A 20,955-nucleotide genomic window follows, 5' to 3' on the forward strand; every position below is an offset into this window, starting at 1 on the left:
GGTAGTTCAAGTGCAGGCAAGTGCAAGAGAGATTCAAGAGTGGCTGGTTACAGACTAATGTAAAGAAATATGTTTTGAGCTTTCTTTTAAAATTATTAACTGAGCTAGCTTCCCTGATATCTGCCGGTAGTTTGTTCCACAGCTTTGGAGTGTAGTTGACAAAAAGCTGAATTCTCAATTTTCTTTCGGCTGTTGCTGAGAACCTCCAATAAACCAGCAGCAGATGATCTCAGTGTTCTCGAAGGCTCATAGTTCACCAGAGAGTTAGAGGTCTAACTCGGTCCGAGCCCATTCAGAGCTTTGTGTGTGAGAAGGAGGACCTTAAAGTCAATCCTGTGTGTTACAGACACCCAGTGCAGAGCAGCCAGAACTGAACTAATGTGTCTCCTCTTGGTTCTGGTTAACACTTCAGCTGCAGAGTTTTGGAAGAGCTGAAGTCTATCTGTTGTTTTCTTTGGTAGGCCAATAAAAAGTGCATCACAGTAGTCCAGTTGGCAAAAAATGAAGGCATGAATCAACTTTTCGGCATTTGTCTGATTTATAAACCTTGACTGTTTCTAAGGTGGAAAAAAATAAGTTTTCATCACCTTGTTAATGCGGGCCTTGAAACTTAGATCAGAGTCTAAGATTACACCGAGACTTGTTGCCTCTGATCTTATCCACGGAGTTAGTGGTCCCAGATCGTTTTCTACGATTTTTATCTTTTTGTTTTCGGGCCCACTAGGAGGATTTCTGTTTTATCCTGGTTTAATTTTAGGAAATTCCTCCCTTTGATGTATGTTTTGAACCAGTTTAAGACACTGTCGGACGGACCAACCAACTTCTCCAGACGATTGATCAGAATATCATGGTCAATCGTATCAAAGGCTCAGGTCTAAGAGGATCAGAACTGAGACCTTATTTTCATCAGACTTTAGTTGGGGTCCCTGATTATTTTTGTAAGTGCTGCAATATGCTGTTTCAATGTTTTTTTCTTTAAGAAAGGAGTTTATTTACACTGAAACTTTCTTTTCAAGTATCTTACTCATAAATCGAAGGTTGGATATCAGCCTATAGCTGGTCAATGCATTGACATCAAGGTTGGGTTTCTTTAGTAACGGTTTTACAACAGCTGTTTTGAAGGCGTCTGGAAAAATGCCTGTTTGAAGGGATGTGTTTATAATCTCGAGGACATGAATTAAGTAAAGACACATTCACACACGGCAGTGAGGAACGTCTCCCAGGACTTTAATGGATGGATTTTAGCGTCGTCCAAAAGAACATCGCCAGAGGTAACTATAAAAGCTGTCTTACATAGTTATGGTATCTTTTTAGCTTGCTCAATTGCCATTAGTGGTTGGAATCAGGTTGCTGTTTGCAGTCTGCGATATGCCCGCCGAGAACTTGTGCACGTTTTTGTCTCGACAGTGTGAATTTCATACATTTTATGTCAATCTAAAGCTGAAAAAATAGTGATGCATCACTCTACCGAAACAATCTGTCCTGCCGAATAATGCATACATCCCTTAACAGTCAGTCATGAAAACTCAAATCAAAGTTTAAATAGGATTCAAATGGTTTTATCAGTACTTACTCGATTCGATCAACCTTCGCAGACACCTCATATATCTGCATTTAAAAGTTGTATTACAACTAGCCTATCTAAAATTCCAAGTGATGCTTAAAAACACATTGTGAAACATATCAAATTAAAAATATGATCTATAATACAGTATAAACATAACCCTGTAAATCCCAGACAAAATGTATCAAGGAAATGCTACTAATACTGAGTTTGATAAAACGTGCTCAGTGTTAAACAATGATAGAGGTCAGATTATTTATTGTCACAGATTAACCTAATAAAGATAATGATAATGTTATGAACAGTAGGCCTGCCAAATCATTATAATGTCTGGTTATTTTGTCTTTAGCTGTGGGCAGGACTTACTTGGCATTAGGCACAGTCTGTGATCCAGCCACATAAACCCCCTTGTACACAAACCATACAGAAACAATCAAAATGTCATTAGATTTTTAAACTGTGGGTTTTATCTTCAAAGATACTTTATCACAGATGGCCAGAATGATATAATATTTCCTGCACAGACAGATGGCTTGTTAGACCTCAAGCCTCACTTTGTCATTTTGTAGTGCCTCACTGTAACCCAAACCCGTGGAAATGTTCTCTGTTATATTTATAACAATCTCACTGCATCTGAATTGTCATAGATATTGTTTTAATGGAGTAGGTGAGGTCTGCATTTCCATGAAACATGCACATCACTGTCTGTATGGTAGTGATGAGGGAATGCAGGTGGTGTTTTACAGCATTGAAAATGGAAGAACAGCGACATCTGCTGGAAAAATCCTTCACATTACATTTGTATGAATGTAATGCATTTGAGACAGAGGCCAAACAGCCAAAATTACAAGATATCTCAATCATTATTGTTATTTTCTTAAGTAATTTTTTTTTAATCATAAACAGCATCTTCACAGTTTCAGAAAGTTTCAGGAAACTTTAAGCTCAGCTATGTTTTTGCAGTTAGTGAACAGTAGCCTCAAGTTAATTTACTTCAACCATCCAATGATGTGTTGATATCTGAGTGTTAACTAAAAGCTGCTTCAATGGATGGATAAAACCAAGGAAATCTGACCTTTTGTCCAAAGGAGTTAACGTGGTTAATGCAACAAATTAGCTTAAATTAGATTTTGGGCCTAGAAATATACTGCATATGAAATATGTCTTCATTTTACAGCTTCGTGGTGTTTTTTTTTTTTTTTTATGTTTCTAAATCCCCAAACCTTTCAGTTGTTTCCAGGTTTACATGTAAATATGATTCTCGATGTGGTCTAATACTTTAGAATTTATGATGAGCAGCAGAGATACTTTTGGCTTTTAGGTTACGGAGATGTACCGTACCAAACAGGCATGTCAGCTGATACACTGATACAGAACGAGGAACAATATGATTGAGTGTTTCACTGTAATGAACGTGCTTTGTATGCTATTCTATAATATATCCACTAGAGGTCAGGATAGCTCTGGGAACGGGTGCACTCTACAGGATATTACATGACATGTACGTGGCATGTAATTTGAAGACAAATATTATGATATTTTCCTGAACATATATCTGTGTTGAAATTCCTTAACATTTTCATCTGTAGATCAATATGTTGACATGTTATAACACATTTCATAAAGCTTTTCCATCAAAAGCAAGTTTTTGTCAGTTTATATGTCTATTGGATAGATATAGTACCTAAATAGAGAATTCAAAAGCACAACATCAGTTTGTTTATTTTCTCAGACATTAGTGTGGAAGATTATTGTCAAATGTTTGTCTGCCCTTTAAGGACCGAGCCCTCGGAGAGTTAAATTTAATGCTCAGAATTCATCGCTAAATTTGTTTTTTTTCAACAATGAGTGAAATGTATTTATGAAATATATTTGGACAAGCAAACATTCGATCCTCTTTGAATCAGGGACCCCAAGAACACCAGACAATTATGCAAAATGCTTACAAGTTATTTAAGGCCAAAGTTGCACTTACTTATTCCACAAAAAAATATTAATTATAGTTATTGATATTTTTATTGAATACATTATTGAAAAAGCAAATTTTCCTTGTGGTTGTATCGAAGTACGCTATATCATCTTTATCTGTAGGCACTGTATTAAAGAAGATCAAATGTCTGCTTGTCCAAATATGAAAAAAAACAAAACAAAAAAAAACAATTTCCATGACTATATTTGGATATTCCTCACGTCAGTTTTTATAAAGTGTAACTTCACATAGAATGCTCTAGATGTCAGTGTTGACTTGTGTCAGAGTTTTTTGAAAACTGCTATAATTAATAAATTGAAATGCATAAAGATTTAAACCAACTATGACTCTTTATGAAAGCCGTTTTTTTTTTTTTTTTGCTGCAGAGTACCTCCTTTCAGAGACAGTAACTCATTGCTCAGTCTCCATATTAATTTGAATGACAGTACTATGCAACATGACAGGGCTTCTGATTCTTATTAAAGTGAAAAAATATTGTCCAAAAATATTTAAAGAGGAATAACAAAGATTCATCAACTTTGAAGAACAGGGCCAAAGATGTTTTTTGTTGACAGTGAATCTTTCAAACTTCTCGGTGATTCACAATTTCCCTCCTTTTCTGAGACATGAACAGTGGAGACATGTTTAGTGTTTGTTGTTAATCTCTCCCTGTGCAGAACTCCAGAGCGAGGATCCTCGGAGTGCTCAAAGCCGGGGATTCGGACTTTGTGGCCGCAGCCTGTGCAGAGACAGATAGGCCCGCCTGTTTTATATGTAAAGCTGCCAGCCAGAAAGCACAGGCCCACGGGGTACTCCGCACAACTCCTTTGTTGCAGCCAAAGTGTGGCGGGGTCCCACTGTCTAAGCTGCTTTTCATTCTGGGCGCACATGACACTAAGGATGGCAGGTAGGTAAAGTTGGACCTTTTTTGTGAATCACTGTTTATACGCTTCTCACACATCTTGCTGGGGCCCGACCTGGATGGCAGAGTCCTGTTTGAAATAAGACCGGCAGAAGACAACACTCTTCCTCCCTCTTCCTCCTGTATTCTTCAACATGTCCGTTCTTCCACTTTTCTTTGTGTATTCCTTGTCGGTGTGTCCACCTTGGTAAATAGTTAAAAGATAATATGGCTCAGCCCTTAAGTGCCTGGGATTATTCTGCTCTGTCAATCATTGATTTGGCCCAATGGGGCACTTTGATGTGCGTGAGGACTCGGTGAGTCGACTATTAATTGAACATCACAGTCAAGCCAATCACAGCCTCTGAGTTCCTCCTCTATCAGCACAGCCGCAGTGAATGGCCTCATTTTAGCCTCTTGGGCATGTTATCATTGCAAATGAGTTGGTTATCAACAAAACAGCCTAGACTATGGGGCTTAAACAAACAAACAGTCCAAGGGTGGATCAGAGGAGTTCAGTATGCGGTGCTCTACAGTAGCTCAGTCATTTTGTTTAAAGATGTGCGGCTGTTTTATAAAAAATTAAAAAAAACACATGTATTTTTTTTGGGTGCAGACAGAGGGCTTCAGAGATAAATATTTGTTGTTATTAAAGGCTGAAAATAGGTTGCCTTCACAGTTGTGCCAAGTGAATGGGCTGCATTTCAGAATGTGAATAACCAGTAATGACTGAAAGTATTCAGTGTTTACTCACTTGATTTTTGCAGTTGTGTTGCACAGCGTTTGCAAACCAATACAGAGGAAGCAGACAAGAAGAAAGACATGGGCTATCTGGCTATGCTCGTTCTCGCTGTAATTTCCTGTAACATGAGGCATGGCTTTGGTTCTCTAGGCAAACAGTTCGCCTTTGAAGAATAATTTGAAAATATACATTTTAATAAGGTGCACTGAGGCAGGGCCAATGAGACACAAGAAAAAAAGATAAAAAGGAGATTGCATATCTGAAATAAGCTGATGACGGTAGGAGGGGGGAAATAAAGGGGAGAGAGAGAGAATACTGGGGCTTAGAAGAGGACTTTTAACACCAAGGTGTTTTTTTTCTTTAATTGAAGTGGCTGGGGAATGTAAAATGGAATGGGACGCTCTGGGCAAATCACTTGCGAGCATGTTGTGAATGTAATGTCACACTTTTAGCACCATTTTTAATCTGCTTCACAAAACAATACAAATATCACAGACACATTGTGCAACTGCCTGTTATTTATTCAAATAATGAAGCCGCTTCTCCCATCAAATCTTTTCTTTTAGGCAATCAGACAGCTGCTTGAGTCATTTCACACTGTTTGTTTGAAGATGGAAAAGAAAATTGACAAGTTTACTCTCTAATACAAAAGTCAGACATTTTGTGCATTGGATATTTTTTAACTTTATTATTGCCATGGACATCCCTCTCTGCTCCATCTCCCATTTCTCACTCATCTCTTGTTTCTGTACTCTCTCTTTCCTAGTCATCTATTTTTAGGTAGAGAGTCTTTAATTATGCATGTCGTCATAGTGCTTTTAGTATTACTGTCGTTTTGGAAGATGTGTGTTCGTCTCACATGCAGCAAAGTCCCTACTTTCTGTTTGTTTGCTTTGCATCTGAACACAAGCCCAGTGTGAGGACGCTGCATGTGGGGCTTTGGCCCTCTCAGGAGACCAACCGTGCAGACATGACAGTCAAGGAGAAGCAAAAAGGAGTCAGACTGGATGGATGATTGTGCATGCATACCTGTTTACACACACGAATACAGAAATTCCTGTGCCATATCATCAGATGTGATGTAATGCTTTCTTAAGTGTTTAAAACTCCCTGAATTTGCATGATATACTTCCAAATGTTTAGCTTTTATTGTTTCCGGTTTGCAGTTTTAATGACATAAAAAACAGAAGAATAGGGACATGTTGACAAACATTAAGAATTCATGCCAAAATATGTACAAAGTAATTTTATGGGGTTAGCACTGAGATGTCAGCATGACTTTTGCATTTCTTCACAATCCCAAAGTCTGCTGAGTCATGCTGATTTGTCATCAGGGTAACACTCACTGATTTCAAACAAGACAGGCTCTTTAATACTAGATTGTATTACCTGACAAATTTTCCTCTTTTTCTTCCTCTGTCATGCGGTGCCCCACTTGCCTTCAATTTATGGGCCTTTCTTTTGCACCTTCTTTCTCTCATTTATATTTTAGCCTTTTAAAAGCAGATGGCTGTGTCTTCCATTCTCTCTGTGTCTTCTGTGCACTTTTGTCCTCCAGCATGATTGTTTTTTTCATCTCCCTATGAGGGACAATTAAAAAGTTCAGAGACTGATGCTCTTGGGCATGAATGGAGCGCAGCACAGTAACGCCGTGGAAGCAATAACTTTCACGAGTAAGTATTCCAAGTTATGTCGCTTGATCAACATCAGCACCTCTGTTACGCACGTTTTTGTGACCACTCGTACACGTGCCTTTGCGATTTTAACATGGACATGGGGAGAGACTGCATAACATTTTTAGTGTCAAATCTAATCAGCAATAAAGACCCATGAAATGCTTCCGAAAGCCTATGGCAATAAAACCAGTGTAGTTGTTTTGAGTGACATTTGTGTTTCAAGAGGCTCAGGAAGACCAAGGCCAAAGAAAGCACATCAGGTCAAGAGCATAATCAGGTGCTGCTGTGATGTCCTAAGCTGCTCAGGGAAAACATTTAGTGCAAACAACCTGATCTGTGGAACGATGGCACTTGGGTTTTACATCAAGACAAAATTCCCGCTCACTGTGCATTGTAAACATTCAAGTTTCTCACCCACAACTACACAATCGTCTCTCTCAACCCCTCATCCTCACTGAATTTAGCTCCCTGTGACTTCTTTCCCTTCCACAAATTGGCTTTTCCCACTTCACTCAAGTTTCAGGTCCTTGGTGAAATTGCAAATGTTACACGTACCAGTGGTTACGACAATGCTTGTAGCACAGGTGTGGATGTCGATCCAGTGATGTAACTTGGAATACTTACTCTGGAAGGTTATATCTTCCCCCGCCTGTGTGCACGTCACGGTCTTGCACAACGGGAGCAGTCACTGAACTATTTGATTGCTCCTCTGTGCTTCTTTCATCTCCTCTCTGACCATCTCCATCCCTCCTCACACAGATGCTCCATTGTTTTCAGATATGACTTAATTACTTGGCTAATTGAGGTTCATGTAGCTGCAAGACGCTTTGGTGGTGGAGAGCTACATTAAATCTGGTTGCCTTACAGCATACGCAAAGGTCATGGTCAGTGTGACTACCAAACATCCTCTTTTTCTGCCCAGCGTGGTTCACAGTCAGAAATACAATTACTGTACTCTCTGTCCAAAGACGTCAGCGGATGAGTTAGAAACAGATAGAAAGCCCCTAGATTCTCCAGAGATTTAACAAAATAGTTTGTCAGTGATTTTTGGTTTCATGATGTTCCCAGTTAACTATAGTGTATTGTGGGACACGAACACCACCCTTCTCCGTCGGTCATGATGCGACTCAGTTTTCCATCAGCTCATTTCTCATTTATAAATGGCTCAATATTCTGATTCTTATCTCTGAGCAAAGGAAATGACTACTGTATAATTGCTTTTAAACACAATTATGTTCACTAATATGCATCCCATTCTGTAGATTTTTTTTCTTTAACAATTTTATCTTCAGTGCCCTTTTAAGAAAGCCTAAAGCACTCTCTTCACTGTCTTCTTCTCCTCCTGCTTTTCACAGGACATCTTTGCCTCTTTATTTCCCACTCTTTTCTCTTTTTTGTGCTGAACCAGCTGTTTCTTTCTTTCAATATTGACCGCTTGTCAGAAGACACTGGATAGAAGAACAGGGAAGGTCTGTGACTCCTCTTTATCTGCCGTCTGTACATGAGCTTATAGCAGAAAGTGATTTTGACAAATAATACCTGTTGAGTAATGTTTAATAGAGTGCAACATAAAACCGTAAAACAAAAATCATAACGTTGATTAATTCACATGCCTCAATTATTTAAGTAAATTGAATAGAGTTTATAAGAGAGGCTTTAAGGCTGTCAGCATCTGCTAAATGCATTCTGCTCATGCCTCAGGCCACCTATGCAGAAATTCTCTGGTGGAAAAATTTAAAACAAAAAAAAGGGAACATCAACAACATGATGGATAGTCTCTGGCACCATTTATCCAACCTACTTTTATTAAAAATAAATAAATAAATAAAGTATATTCGATGCATTTATACAGGAAATCTATTTTTTGTTGTTGCTTTGGTTATCAGGGAAATACCTCTGTAAATATTTTAAATGTCATATAATAAGTAACGAGCAGCTTCATAAATGCGACAGAATTTTACCCTGAAATGAAAAACTTTCTCACTTTCTCTAAATGTGTTTAAATGGCATCTAAACTTCCACAGCAATTTTCTAAAGAGCAGATGCTAGTTTTGAAAATTAAGCTACCTTTCACCATCGCTGGAGGCAACCTTTAAAGAGTCCAAGCAATCTCCAAGCTTTTTAATCATCTATTCAGCTTGGTATACTGTACGCTGGCGGCAAGTACTGAAGATGATTTCTCCCAAAAGCCTTCGCTCGCTTTCCGTCTACTCTAACCTTCCTTTTCAAATAATTTACCGGTGTAAGCACAGTCAGCCTTTGCCAACATTGGAGATCAAGTGTTTAATTCAAGGACACATTTTCCAGTAAAGGAGGAAAGCCCAGTAATCATTAATTTTCCCTCGTGTCGGTTTCACATGTGACGTGCCAGGCAGAAGCACACATCACTTACATTGAGGCAGTCACCGCCCCCTGCTGTTCACCACAGTGAGTTTGGCGCATTTTGTCCTTGTTTTCCAGGCCCATGAATCTTGCATGCAGTGGATATTTTGATCCGTGACAGTGCATATTCCAGGGGCAGCTGTGCTCTGTCTCATCAAGTACAGTTGTCTGTGTCTCTGCCAGTGCTGATGGAGGAAAGTCTTTGGCATCTCATTATTTATTGAATTTAAGGGAAGTATTTCTGGAACAAGGTGAGTTCTGAGTCTGGTAAAAAAAGAATTATTTATGGTGTGCTTTGCAATTCACAGGCACTAATGGGACGAAGCCCATCACTGTCCACACGGATAAAAACACCGATGCTCAAACACAGACGCAATCTGCTGCCTCCTGCCTTCCAGCGTAACTACAAACCAGTCTAGACAGGGATACTGTGGCTCAATGATACCTCAATGTGTGAAGTATAACATCCTCATTGTGTTAATTAACACAATGGAGAAAGTAGATGTTGACTGACTAGATTTTCTAATGGGGATTGCGGATGTAATGCTGGCAGTTGTCTGATTAATGTGACCAAAGAACAGTGGTTTGTAAGAGGTGCAATTCCCTAAAAACATGTATTGTTTCATCTAGGCACTATTTATGCCTTTCTGACTCACACCTGTCACCCCAGTGCTAATATACCACCCAAGTGTTGGTCGGTAAAAAGTGTCAGGGTAAACCAGTATAAAACCTGCTTCTTGGCAGAGCGCTGTTTTAAAAAAGGGAATTTGTGTGTGCTGCAGCTCACTGAAATATCAGCGCATTCAGGTCAATCATGACAATATGCCTAACCTTTTTCCACTGATCAGTGATTCTTTAATTATATGCAGAATTGACCTTGGTGCTAATGAGCTACTCAAGATACAGAATAGCAGGTAGCCCTGAGGTCAGGGACTAGGGACCGTAGAAAAGGAAACGTTGCTGCAATTTTGAAGCTTTCACACTGGTCCTTGTGCCATGTATGTTTGTATGACATATTTCAGAGTAATTTAGTCCTTTGCATATTGGTTTCAGTACTGTCAACGGGAATTTATTATCTTTTGAAATGTTTGTAAACACATTGAAACTACAATAACACAAAGCATATATTAGCTGTTGAATGCAACCACAGTAATAATTTCTTAGTCGTGAGACGGGGCTCCTAGCTACTATTTAAAAACGGTAATAAAATCTGTTCAACTATAGGGGCTAAAAAAGACAAAAACATGCTTTTATGGACAAAGTCTTTACTATTTCATTAGAAAAAAATAGCTTAGCGTTCCTGTACAATTCATATTGGAGGGTGTAGACAGAAATAAAAGCTGGCACTATTGGATGTAAAAAGAACTTTACAATTGCAGATGTCAGAATGTTTCTCTCTTCTGTCCTGTAATGTCAGGTACAACCCGAATACCTACCTCTGTTGTGCACTCTGCAAAATCAGGTGTGATTACAGCCTTGAGAACAGAGGAAGTGGAGGGTGAGAAGAGAAATGGGATGTAGCAGGCCTGTAAAAATATAGAAAGGAAGACTGGGTAATTAAGCTTTTTTTTTTTTTTCCCCTCTCTCTTTTCCTTAAGTAAAGTGTGTGTGTGCAGTCGTTTATTCAGTAGGTAAATCTATCAATGTATTGTTTTGTTTATGCCCTCTAATGATTTCAGTTCTTGCTCATCACATTAATGACCACATCCCTGTGGCGACTGCATGGTCTTTCTTGGTTTCAAGGTTGACTATACTGTGTAAATGAATCCCTTGTTAATCCAGACTTTAGCCTCCTACCTCACTGCCCCATCCATCCAGAAAATCTCTTGGGACATGCCTCTAGCTGATGTGCATGGTATTATGTGGAAAAAGTGCTTGTCTCCTCGCCAGTTACTAGAACTAATATTTTTGTTTTAATGTTAATGAATCGTATCACTGGAACAATATAATTCTTTTGCCAAACAAGCAGTGTCTTTTGGGTCATGACTCGAAGATATTGTAACAATAGATTGGGAATCATGAGAGACTAATAGGATGCTGTATGGGTCCCATGGGAAATAAGTGATACCGTGTTATGTGAAAGGAGGCGAGATAGAAAGAAACAAGCCTTGGAAGAAGATAGGATACATGAAGAACTAACAGTATGTTCAATAATTATGTCTAACAATCTGACTTTTTATGCCATTTCAACATGCACACTTATTTGCTCACTAGAGATTCACAAAATCTGCTATATAAAAGGCTTCTTTTAAAGAAATGTAGTCACATTAGCATAGATGAGTGTATTCCAGTGCAGAAGCCTTCACATGACCACTTTGTATTTAAAAATCACCACTTGTATCCATACTTAGACCCACCTACTGCATGAACACTATAGCAGAGGTTCCCAAACGCTTCTGGCCATCCACCACTGTACAAAATCTGATTTTCCCAAGTATCACTTCACACTGCTGATACCAACAATTTTTTTCCATAATATAAAATTCTGATTTAACCATGCAATAGCCTCAGAGAGGCTAAATAACAACATTGGGCTTCTCTTTTAATTGAAAAGAACACATTTACATCTCTTGCTCGAAGTGGCACCGCTGTGTGGCTCAAATTCAGACTCTGCCTCCTCTTGGGCAAGTTTATCTGACCCGTCAGGTCAACTGTTGTCACTTACCTCTTGACTGTTTTTTGGACTTTGGAGCCCAATTCCACTTGTTCCGCTTGCTAAAATCAACAATATGGAGTCTGAATCCAACATCATCAAGCTCATTTGTAATGCCATGCGCGACTACGTGGTTTCCCGTGGACCGACACAGGACAGCGGGCTGGGTTGACTGCGTGGTTTCCCGTGGACCGACACAGGATGGCTTCTTCGTGCAGGTGATCTTCATGGATCGACACTGGACGGCAGGTAAGTACCACAGGGTAGCAGACAGGCACACTGGTGGGACTGCAGCAAGCAGGAGACAGACAGGGGTCAGAACTGGGATTGCAGAACAAGCAAACAGACTTACTGAAGTGCAGCGTGGTATCAGGTGAGATGATCGGACGGACTGACGCAGATGGAGTGCAGGACCGGGGTTGATATACTGTCAGGTGGTGATTGCTGGAATGAGAACCAGCTGTGCCAGCTGAATGAGGTGTGGTAGTGGGAGGTGACTGGAGGTGGGCAGTGGAATGAATCCACAGCCTCTAAACACAGACCAAAACATAGAACACATGACAGACAAAAACAAACGGGAGAAGACGGGAAACATGAGGAAAAGGTTGATTGAGAGAAACAGAGGGAGCGACAACCAGGGACAGGTGGAGATCCTGACAACAACTAATTTTTGCGTCATTGTAAGTTAATGTGTGCATGTCAGAACTTTTGTCTGTAATAAATTGTACTAAAGTTTGGGGATTACTGCTTTATAGTTGTCAACATTGTAAATAATTAGATGCTAATTCAAACAAGATGAGAAATGTTATGGATCTGGAGGGACAGAAGCAAAAAAGACCAGAGTGGGATAAAAATAACAAGTAAGACCCAGGAGGGCAAAAATATATTATTCTCATCTGCTCCAGTCCTAGTACTTCAAATTTGATCTTAACTGTACAGGCATTTTTCATCACTATACCATTAATTTGGCAATTTACTCCACCTGCTGCAGTTTCTATTTTTCAGATCACATAGTACTGTCAAGTGGAATGGCCCTGCTTTGCTTAGTCATGTTCTTATACACAATAACATTTTGCTTTCAGGAACTCTCAAGGTAGGCATTAGCCTTGTGTATAAAAACTCCCATTCAGAAATAAAAATAAACTACCGTAGCTATTTTCCTTTTATTTTTATAGGTTTACAGAAAAAAGGAAACACTTTTTTATTGCCACCTTCCCACGTATCTGAATGTATTGTAGTGTACCATGACTGTCACCATGATTTGGCCACTATAGTGTTGTTGCATCAATACCAAGAATGACACTTTCTTCAACATTAATTTGCAGTATTCATGCTCACGCTTCTGTTTTTGTTATAAAAGTCTAAAAGAAACTAAATATAACTCTACTTCTTTATGTGATGGCGTAAAGACAGGTCTTTACCCACTATGGTTGTCGGTTGACCTAGGCCTGCATGTTTCACACTGTTAGACGTATATGATGAAGGTGAGTCTTTTGTCGACACGCAAATCAACACAGTAACCCCTCAGCCAGGGTAATGACAGGCTATTCAGTCATTGTCGATCGCCTTTGCCAGAATCTTTCCCTCTGTGTGAAATAGAATCCACCACTTTGGGTGCTTCGCCCTGGGGGCTCTCATCCTCTTTCACAACCCATATGCACACACACTGCCAGTACCACATCACTGCTGCAAAGTGCATTTAATTGGCATGCTTTTATGCAGAATAACTGACTCTGTTCCTGAACATCTCCACTTCCCACTGTGTCTTTACATACGCACTTTCTTTTCTGTTCTCCTTCTTTGGTCAGCACTTTAGCAGTAATTCCTGCTTCAGTGAACTGGGCATACAGTGCATGACTTGATCTGACATGAAAGCTACAGGCTAGCTATTATAGCCCTGTATTAGAGTCTCTGAGTGGGGGGGTGGGTCAAGTCCCAAGTATGGCGTAATTCAACAACAACAATACCAGCACCCTCAGTAGCCTATCCTCTGAGAGGAACGAGGAGGGAGACAATGTGTGTGTGAGTGTGTGTGTGTGTGTGTGTATGAGCGAGAGAGACAGAGGTGGAGAGAAAGTGAGAGAGGAGGCTAGTCGCATCACTCAAGAGGAGTAGGCGTGCTCTTGTGCGCTGCATCGTTTGATGATCTCCCCGGTTCCCCCTAAACCTCCACTCTGTGTTCTCAGTGGGTGAGGTCGGCCAATCAAAGCGACCAAGCGGACTCTCCCTGCCGGAGGAGTCGAGCTCGACTTTCCGTCGGGGAGTCTAACCGTGTGCACCGCGCCGGTCAGCGGGGCCACACCGCAGCACTTTGGATAACTCAGCTGATGATCCTGCCGTTTGCATAGGCGCGTTGCTCATCCGCGTCCCGTACCAGCTGATCAGCTCAACATATTGCCATGAATGGTTTAGTCAGTCAGCATAGGTGACTTTTCATTTCTTCCATTTTTCCCTTTTTCTTTTCACATTTCGATCTCTGAGGGAGAAAAAAAAAAACTCCACGGTGGCAGCATAGCCCAAAAACTCGCACTGTGCGCGTATTGGGGGGTTATTTTCGCTCAACATGCAGGTGGATCGGAGCTGTGTGGTCTCCAGTGCGTGGTGTACGTGGCTGCTTTTACTTTTCTCAACTCTGAGCACCAGGGTCACTGGGGTGGGAGGCAACCACCAAAGCATCCCTCCGTCCGTGTAAGTAGATTACCTTTACGCAAAGGTGCCGCGTTAAAGTGCTTTCCAAACAGGATTAGAAATACCCCAGTCGTATGACTCACCAAAAAGATATGATATAATGAACCACAGCAGAAATTTTTCCATAGCTTTTCAGTTCCCCCTCCCCATATTTTCTCTTTTTTTTTTTTTTTATCACCTTTTAAGTGTTGAATATATATTCTAGATTATAAATTGATATTTCAATTTAAGTAAAAAAGCAGAGTATTTAAGAGTTCAGAAGTATTTCATATTAACAACGGTGTTGCATATCAGTTACATTTTTATAATTATTAATTTTCCTTTTCACTTCTTTCTTGTCTATGGTCACGATTTGTATGTGTGGTCTTCCTACAGAGTAAAGCTGTGGGCTTCAGCATTTGGTGGAGAGATGAAGTCCATCTCAGCAAAGTACTCAGGCTCCCAGCTGCTGCAGAAGGTGAGCTGGTTTATTGTCTGAATTCAACTCTTTTGGTGTCAAATTTGAAGTTCTCTCTGGAACAGCACTCCGATTTCAGGAACAGGTGCACACTCGATGCAAAATACAAAGTCAGAGACGTGAGAACAGATACATATATTTTTGTCTAATGCCCTTGAAATGTGAAGTATGTTTTTAAAAATGTATACAATGTGTAGCCTAAGTGTAGTTGTGTGAGTACACACTGTATTCCATTTTTTTTTTTTTTTTTTTTTTTCAAAGCTGAAATGATGTGATAATGCGGGGAAAGTAACTGTTTATTTAAAAGCTTAAAAATATCGTTTTGAGAGCTTTTTAAAATCGCTGTGCGGATATGAAAGAACAGGTTATGAGAGGAAATGACTGGTGTTGAGTAATTTGTTAGTCGAGATAAATGTCACTTCTCATCTCTTAAACTGCAGGACCTCGAGAATCGGTAATGCATGTTCACTATGCAGGCACAGATTTTAAAGCTTATTCGGAACATGTGCCATTTAGATTGGTGTCAATTGTCAAGCACTCAGGCAGATGTGTTCTCTCTCTCTCACACACACACACACACACACACACACACACACACACACACACACACACACACACACACACAACATTTTACCCTCAGAAAAGAGCAATTTTTCTTTGCTAAGCAACTGAATGTTCCTCACATTTGAAACACCCCCTTGCCTCCTTTTGTGCTGCTCTGCTTTGTGGCATTGATGCAAGGTTTGAGTGTGATGTAATGCAAATTTTCCTAATGGAGGGTCAGTTGATGAGGTGAGTTAAAACTGGCTAATGGATAATTAGTGAATAAAAGGCCAAGCTGAAAGTAACCTCTCAGTTGGCACACAGACAGTGTTGTCCTTGGGGCCAGCAGTTCAGGGGTCTAGTGGATGCAGAGATCTTGGGTGTCACACTGTCGCATGTCCCTTATACACGAGTGCATACAGAATCCCCTCACACACACAGACACACCCATATATTGCACGTGCACATGACCACGTACTGCATATTCAGTTACACAGTCACATAGACATGCATGGATTTCATCAGCCGCTGATAAGGCAGATGAGTGGTGTTATCTTTCTGACAGGATAAAAACTCTTCCCCCTTCTCATCTTTTTCTGCTTCCAAAAGAAGATAACCCTCCCACAGAGTGACGACCTCCTTATGAAATGCAAATGAAGGCCGCAGGGTTAATTGAGCAAAGAAAAGACTGAAGACCTTTTTGTAGGAAAAGCGCATCTTTCCCACCAAATTGTTTTGATGCAAAGTGTAGTGTTAGTCACTGTGCCCTCTTCTCACAGTATTCAAATGTACAGTATAAATGGACACATGCATTTACTTGCAAGCGTTGCCAGCATGTCCCAATATCCTGTGTGCGAGACCTTGTTGTGTGTCTGGTACAGTCCAGTAGCTCTTGTCCAGGGATGCTAAGGAGGGACCACAGATGCCTCGAGGGCACATATGCTTTTAAATAGGCAAGAAGAATGAGGGATATACACTGTTGTACATAGAGAGGGAGATGGTACTGAAGAGAAAAGACCAAGGTTTGTGTGTGAGTGTGTGTGTGTATGTTTCCCCTAGGCAGAGGACAGATGGACTGAATCTGTCTTCAGTTATCTCTCTGACCCTAGCGTAACTAAACTCCCCTGGAAATAACAATAGCTCTGCATGAGTCGCACACACACCGCTTCTCTGGTTCTGATTCAATGAATATGCACCATCTTTCTCATCAAACCAAAGGAAAAAAGGAGATAGACCAATTAGTGGAAAGTTACATTTTGCCTAATGACTTTTGGTAAAAAAAAAATATACACAGGACACAAATCCTAAATAAGCTTGCACAGAAGTATCATAAAAAGAAACTCGTTGCTCAACAGGTTTTATATTTTGTAGTTATTTCTTTAATGTTTTTGAAAGTGTGGCATCTATGGTGGCACCTACTGTTTATTTGTGTAAAATGATTCAAATTGAATTTGATACCCCCTTTGTGTTGACTCTGCAGTAATTTGATGCTCGATTTGACTTCAAAGTTAATCATCTTTAATAAGAGATATTCTTAAAAAGTGCGAAAGAGTTGTTAATCATAATTAATAACACAAAACCATGCAATACAATTTCTTTTTAATTGAGTCAGTCAAAATACACTAATGGCTTAAATTAATATTCTATAAATAAAGTCATAAAAGTGCTTTAGTAATTTCAGTGAAAAAGGAAACCTGTTTGTGGCATCAATTCTAAATATATTTTTGACTTGAAATGGTTAGTGTTTTTTATTCCCAGACGGATCTAAAAGTACATACATTTTAATCTAAATATTATAAAATGAATACTTTTTTTGAATAATTTACAAATTGAGTATTGACCAACATTAAGTAAAATTTTTTTTTAAATCCTCTTAGACCAGATTTCTTCTGTCATCCAAACCTCTCTCTCTTCTTTCCTCTCCTGTCCTGATCCCTTGTTTCTTCCCACGCCACCACCTACTTCCTATATCCATCGGAAACAGCTCTTGTTTCAAGGTTATATCAGTCAGGACATACAGTTTGTGTGTGTGTGTGTGTGTGTGTGTGTGTGCTTGTGTGTCTCTGCTTGTGTTAGCAGTATACTCATCAACGTATGTAGAAATATTTATAATGTACTGTTTAGATTCACTGTATGTGTACACACACTCACACCCATATACAGGAGAGGAGAGTTCTGTTTGCGACACATTAAACATCTCGCACTGATAGTTGGAATTAGCTCTGTGTGTTTTACCCTCTTCACTGCTATTCTGTTGAAATCTTTAATTTCATGTATCATTGAGCAACCTGTCTATACGAACCAGCCTGACTGTGATGGCTGCGTCTGCTAGGACATTGTTGGATGGGCTAGTTTTCACCTCACTGATGTTTTCTGGAATCAAAGTAGTGGGACATTATGCCACGCTGAAATAACTTCAAGTCTCTTAGTAATGGAAGATACAAGAAAAATGATCAGTCAGTGAGATTGCCACTGTGGCTATCTGAAAGTTATCCGTGCTCGTCTGCTTTCCTATTTTTAAAGCTGTTTCTGAGGCTGAGGAAAAGGCAGCAGGCGTATACGCTTGCAGTGTGTGTGTGTTAAGTTTGCATACCTACTTAAAGCATGCTCAATCACACAGACACACACCATCTCTCTCACACAGAGGCACATAGACAGAGTAAAAGAGCAGAGGATGATAGGAAGGCGTAATGATGTGTGACAAGACTTTGCTGGAATCGATTTGCTTGGGCGGAAAAGAGGAGTGTGTATGTGTGTGTGTGGGTGTGTGTGCATGTATGGTTTCCTATAGAGAGTGGTGCCATACCATTCTCTTTTCCTATCCAAGAGCTTAGTGCCGGCCGCAAGCCACTGACATGTCTTCTGACAATATTCCTTAAGAATGAGTTGAATAAGACTGAGTGGAGTGGTTCCTCAAAAAGAAACGGTGGATGAAAAATAAATACCAGTGGTGAAGTCGTTCAGTGAAGTGAAGAGGCGAAAGGCTTACGGAGAGACCCGCAACGAGAGAAAATATTAGGGAACAAAAGAAAGAACAGATCCCTCAATTTGTTTTACCGTACCCTTTTTTTGTGATGTAAAACAAATATGTCATTTTTAATTGAAACTCAGTTTTTAAGTCAGGAAAGATAAACATATACTTTCCTGACTTTGTTTTTATCTCACAGTTGTCAGCATCTCCACCCTAGCAGTACACACTCAGCAAAGCTTTTGTCATTTCCCATTTTTTCCCCTCCTTTTCCTGATCAGATTCAACTTTACATAGGATAATTATCAATAGTATCAATAACTAATTAATACACTTAAAAATAAATCTACCAGTTTCTCATTTTCTGAAAATAGGAAAAAAAATATATATTTTTTAAATTAAAATGCCATCAAACTTTATTTTAGTTTAGTTTAGCATCTTTCACATTAGTGCAGAGAAACTGCATGTTATTTGCTCAATGCAGTTTATTTGGAATCAGCTCTTTAAAAAAATCTTCTGAACTCAAGAGTTCAAATAATTTATTCAGACATGATGAGTTAAGTGATTCACACACAACAGTGTGTATATTTTGATTGTGGCTTTTTTACAAGACTTGTTTCACAAAAACCTGAATTAATATTTATACAGAAAGCAGTTTTCTGTTTGTCTGTTTCAGAAAAAAACCCAAAACACATCTATTTTTATTCTCAATCTGTATTTTAGTCACACTAACCAGATTTAAGAGCGTGACTAATTGACTGATTTTGAAATGGAAGTGATTATGCATTTCAGTTTTTCACATTCATTGAGAATTAATTATATTTGGAAGACAACAGTGGAAGAATGCCTGTTGCTGTGTGCAGAACTGCAGTATGAGTGGATAAAATGCTTTATATTTTCTGCTCAGTACTCATATTAAGCAGCATTTACAGTTTAATTTGACTTCGTATTCATTTATTCATGCATTTTCTTACCATGTGAGAAATCAAAAAGGGAAAGTGCTTCGTATTTCTGACATCAATTTCTATTTACATATTTGTCAAGAAAACTTTATTTATGTTAGCAGTAGGTTACTTGTTAAGGTTATGGGGATTTTCTCTAAACCAGAACAATGTCTTTGTAGTATTGTGCACATACAGAAGGTAACTCAGTACTGGACATACATACTTTTAGGGAATAATTTCATTGATCTAAGGAAGGGTTTTATAATCTACAGATACACTCAAATTCTGTGTGGTATTTTGAAATTGAACTTAAAGTTAGCTTTTTTTTTAGGCAAATAAGTAATATAGAATTAAGGAATGCAGTGCTTTTCCACCAAAGTTATTATTGGACAATGCTCTGAATCAGCTGTTAAATATATGGCGAGATACAATGTAATATCAGCACATTTTATAGACTGTGAGAAGTCAAAAATGTCATACGGGGTTTGGGTTAATTTTGGTATTTCTAAAATCCTGGTAAAATCCTGTTTATTGTATTTAAGCTTTCACTTGATTGTCAAAAATATATATTTTTTTATTAATAGAAAGTATTTTATTTTTATATTACTTTTGCGGTCTAAAATTGGTTTAACTTTTCATTTGAAGAGCAGTTTTACTCATTTCTCTTTTTGCCCTCTATTTGCCTTCCTTGCAACATAATAATATGGGTGACTTTGTCTGTGTCTGTGTTTGTGACTGTGTCAAAGTGTAGGGGGAAGTATGCTTGATGGCGCCAATCTGCTGCCAGGGGTGGGTGATGGCTGAGGCGTTGCAGTGTAACAGCGTGTCAGTGAGGGGGAGACGACTGCAGATTAGATTTAGTTTTGGGAAAATTGAATAGCTGTCAGGTTTGGTTCAGCATGGCTGGCAATGAGGTGAGGGGAGGGGGTATGCACTGATGACTGTCCCTCTTTCCCTAACCTCCCCTCACCCACCCATCTCTCGTCTTGCTTCCCTCTCGCTCCCTCTCTTGTTCTCATTGACCAAAGCATGATCTTGCTAAATTTGATTCCTTTACTGCTCAGAGAGGGGGGAGAAAAAGGTGTGTGTGTGTGTGTGTGTGTGTGTGTGTGTGTGTGTGTGTGTGTGTGTGTGTGTGTGTGTGTAAGACAGAAAGAATGGGTTAAAGAAAGAGGAATGTCGTGTCACAGGGTTAATTACGGCGTTAGCAGGTAGGAGTGCAGCTTGTGCTGCTATCCTTTCATGTCCTAACTGGCCAGCTTTAGCCAACACAGCCACTCACTCATACTGTAATTAGTGCTTTGTTGGTGAAAAAAGCATGAAAAAAGCCACTGTGAATCACCCCCCCCCCCCCCCCCCCCCCCCCCCCCCCCACACACACACACACACACACACACACACACCTTTACTGTAGAAGGCTCAGGAGCAGGGAGTAAGGCCCTTTGCTACCGGATTAAAGAACTTAAAT

General features: G+C 39.6%; 1 protein-coding gene across 2 annotated transcripts in view; it reads left to right on the forward strand.

The window, feature by feature from the left end:
• Positions 1-14,054: 14,054 nt before the first annotated feature.
• cacna2d3a (calcium channel, voltage-dependent, alpha 2/delta subunit 3a) overlaps positions 14,055-20,955 on the forward strand; it is a 115,798-nt gene continuing 108,897 nt past the window's right edge. Inside the window, exons 1-2 of one of the 2 annotated variants that reach the window (XM_069140524.1) lie at positions 14,055-14,575; positions 14,951-15,032. In XM_069140524.1, the coding sequence (XP_068996625.1) occupies positions 14,451-14,575; positions 14,951-15,032 (207 nt within the window). In that variant the 5' untranslated portion in view covers positions 14,055-14,450. The remainder of the gene's footprint in view (positions 14,576-14,950; positions 15,033-20,955) is intronic. The other variant, XM_069140525.1, reaches the window with a different exon arrangement.

This window comes from Embiotoca jacksoni, unplaced genomic scaffold, assembly GCF_022577435.1.
Source record: "Embiotoca jacksoni isolate LCO1_2020_lvr unplaced genomic scaffold, fEmbJac1.0.p SCAF_9, whole genome shotgun sequence".
Lineage (NCBI taxonomy): Eukaryota > Metazoa > Chordata > Actinopteri > Embiotocidae > Embiotoca > Embiotoca jacksoni.